This window comes from Penaeus monodon, chromosome 28, assembly GCF_015228065.2.
Source record: "Penaeus monodon isolate SGIC_2016 chromosome 28, NSTDA_Pmon_1, whole genome shotgun sequence".
In the NCBI taxonomy this organism is placed as follows: domain Eukaryota; kingdom Metazoa; phylum Arthropoda; class Malacostraca; order Decapoda; family Penaeidae; genus Penaeus; species Penaeus monodon.
In genome coordinates this window covers 35,213,721-35,215,036 of record NC_051413.1, presented here as the reverse complement: position 1 = coordinate 35,215,036, position 1,316 = coordinate 35,213,721, and the positions used below count along the sequence as shown (strand labels likewise).

General features: G+C 38.2%; 1 protein-coding gene across 2 annotated transcripts in view; it reads right to left on the bottom strand.

The window, feature by feature from the left end:
* Positions 1-1,316, bottom strand: part of LOC119591558 (GRB10-interacting GYF protein 2-like) — a gene marked incomplete at its 3' end in the record, with an annotated part of 22,256 nt that overhangs the window by 14,309 nt on the left and 6,631 nt on the right. For both annotated transcript variants that reach the window (XM_037940312.1, XM_037940313.1), the window contains 1 exon segment: positions 894-1,132. In XM_037940312.1, the coding sequence (XP_037796240.1) occupies positions 894-1,132 (239 nt within the window).

Below are 1,316 nucleotides of genomic sequence, written 5' to 3'. Positions count from 1 at the left end.
CTATAATAAAACTTCCAACCACTGCAACAAGTGATGAGATTGTGTTTTAGCTTTACAACCATGCAAAACATCATATTCGGTTCTAAAAAGTATAAAACCTTAAGCTCTGATTTGGTCACCCGCGGCCACTGACACGTGCGCCACTATATTTGCCACTCAGAAAGTGTACGGCACTCTGAAGGAACCATCACTATTGGGTTAAATAGTCTCTCTTGATTTCAAACTTCTGAAAAGTTTTACACTTTTTCACTTTATATCACCTAGATCTGTACTATATCAATAAATTAACATGCAACTGAATTTAAAACATACAAGCATGTATATATATTTACTTGTTATAACACTACAAATAAAGTATGAGAGCTGAACTGCACATTTTGAAGCTGCAAAAGGTGGTCCAGAAGTTACAAAAGCTGAAGTGAATTGTCACTCTTTGTACTGCTACAAGTCTGACATAAGACAGGAATACTGAATCAACAAGAAACACTTTTGCCATTTTTTTCTTTTTAGATAAACTACCCACAAATTTTTAAATACAAGATAATTCTAACTGTAATTAGATTGCACCTGAACTTTCCAAAACAAACTAAGCCATAATGGCAATAATTCCATACACATTAATGTTAACTAGTTACCATGGTTATTTCCTTGAGCAGCAGTGTTACTAATACTGTAGTAATTTAAAAATGGATTTCTCACCTTTATATTCTATAAGTTATTTTCCTCTTCATATCACTACCAGCACTGATCATTTTCTCAGTTATGAGAGGGTCCACAATTACCTCTAATTATACTATTCAAGGAATTTCTTAAATCAATCACCACCTTTCAGTGCATCCACCAAAATTAGCAGAATCCAAAGGCAATATTCAAACAAAGGTCACTTCACTTACCCCATTTTTCACTGCGACCACTGCCAACACCCCTCCATCGCTCAGTCTCATCATTTTCGCTTCCCCGGGACCTCCAGTTCTCAGTCGAGGCCCTTCCCTGCTCCTTGCGTGGTGAAATGGCTCCATTGCGATCTTCAGTGCCACTAGTGCCACCCACCGTCCCAACTGGACCTGATGTGCCTCGCTCACTCCATGCACGCTGTTCATGCACACTTTGGGACCGCTCAAACGGTTTGCTCCTGTACAATACATTGCACCTCCAGTTAGTACTTGTGAATTGAACTTGTTTTAGGCACTTCATTTCTTTATTTTAGACAGTTCTCTCTCCTTCCACTTACTAAAATAGCCTTTTCTCTCTTTTGTCATTCTTACTCTAATAGGTGGCTACTCGCCTTTTCTAGTGCCAAATGAAATTCAAATTGC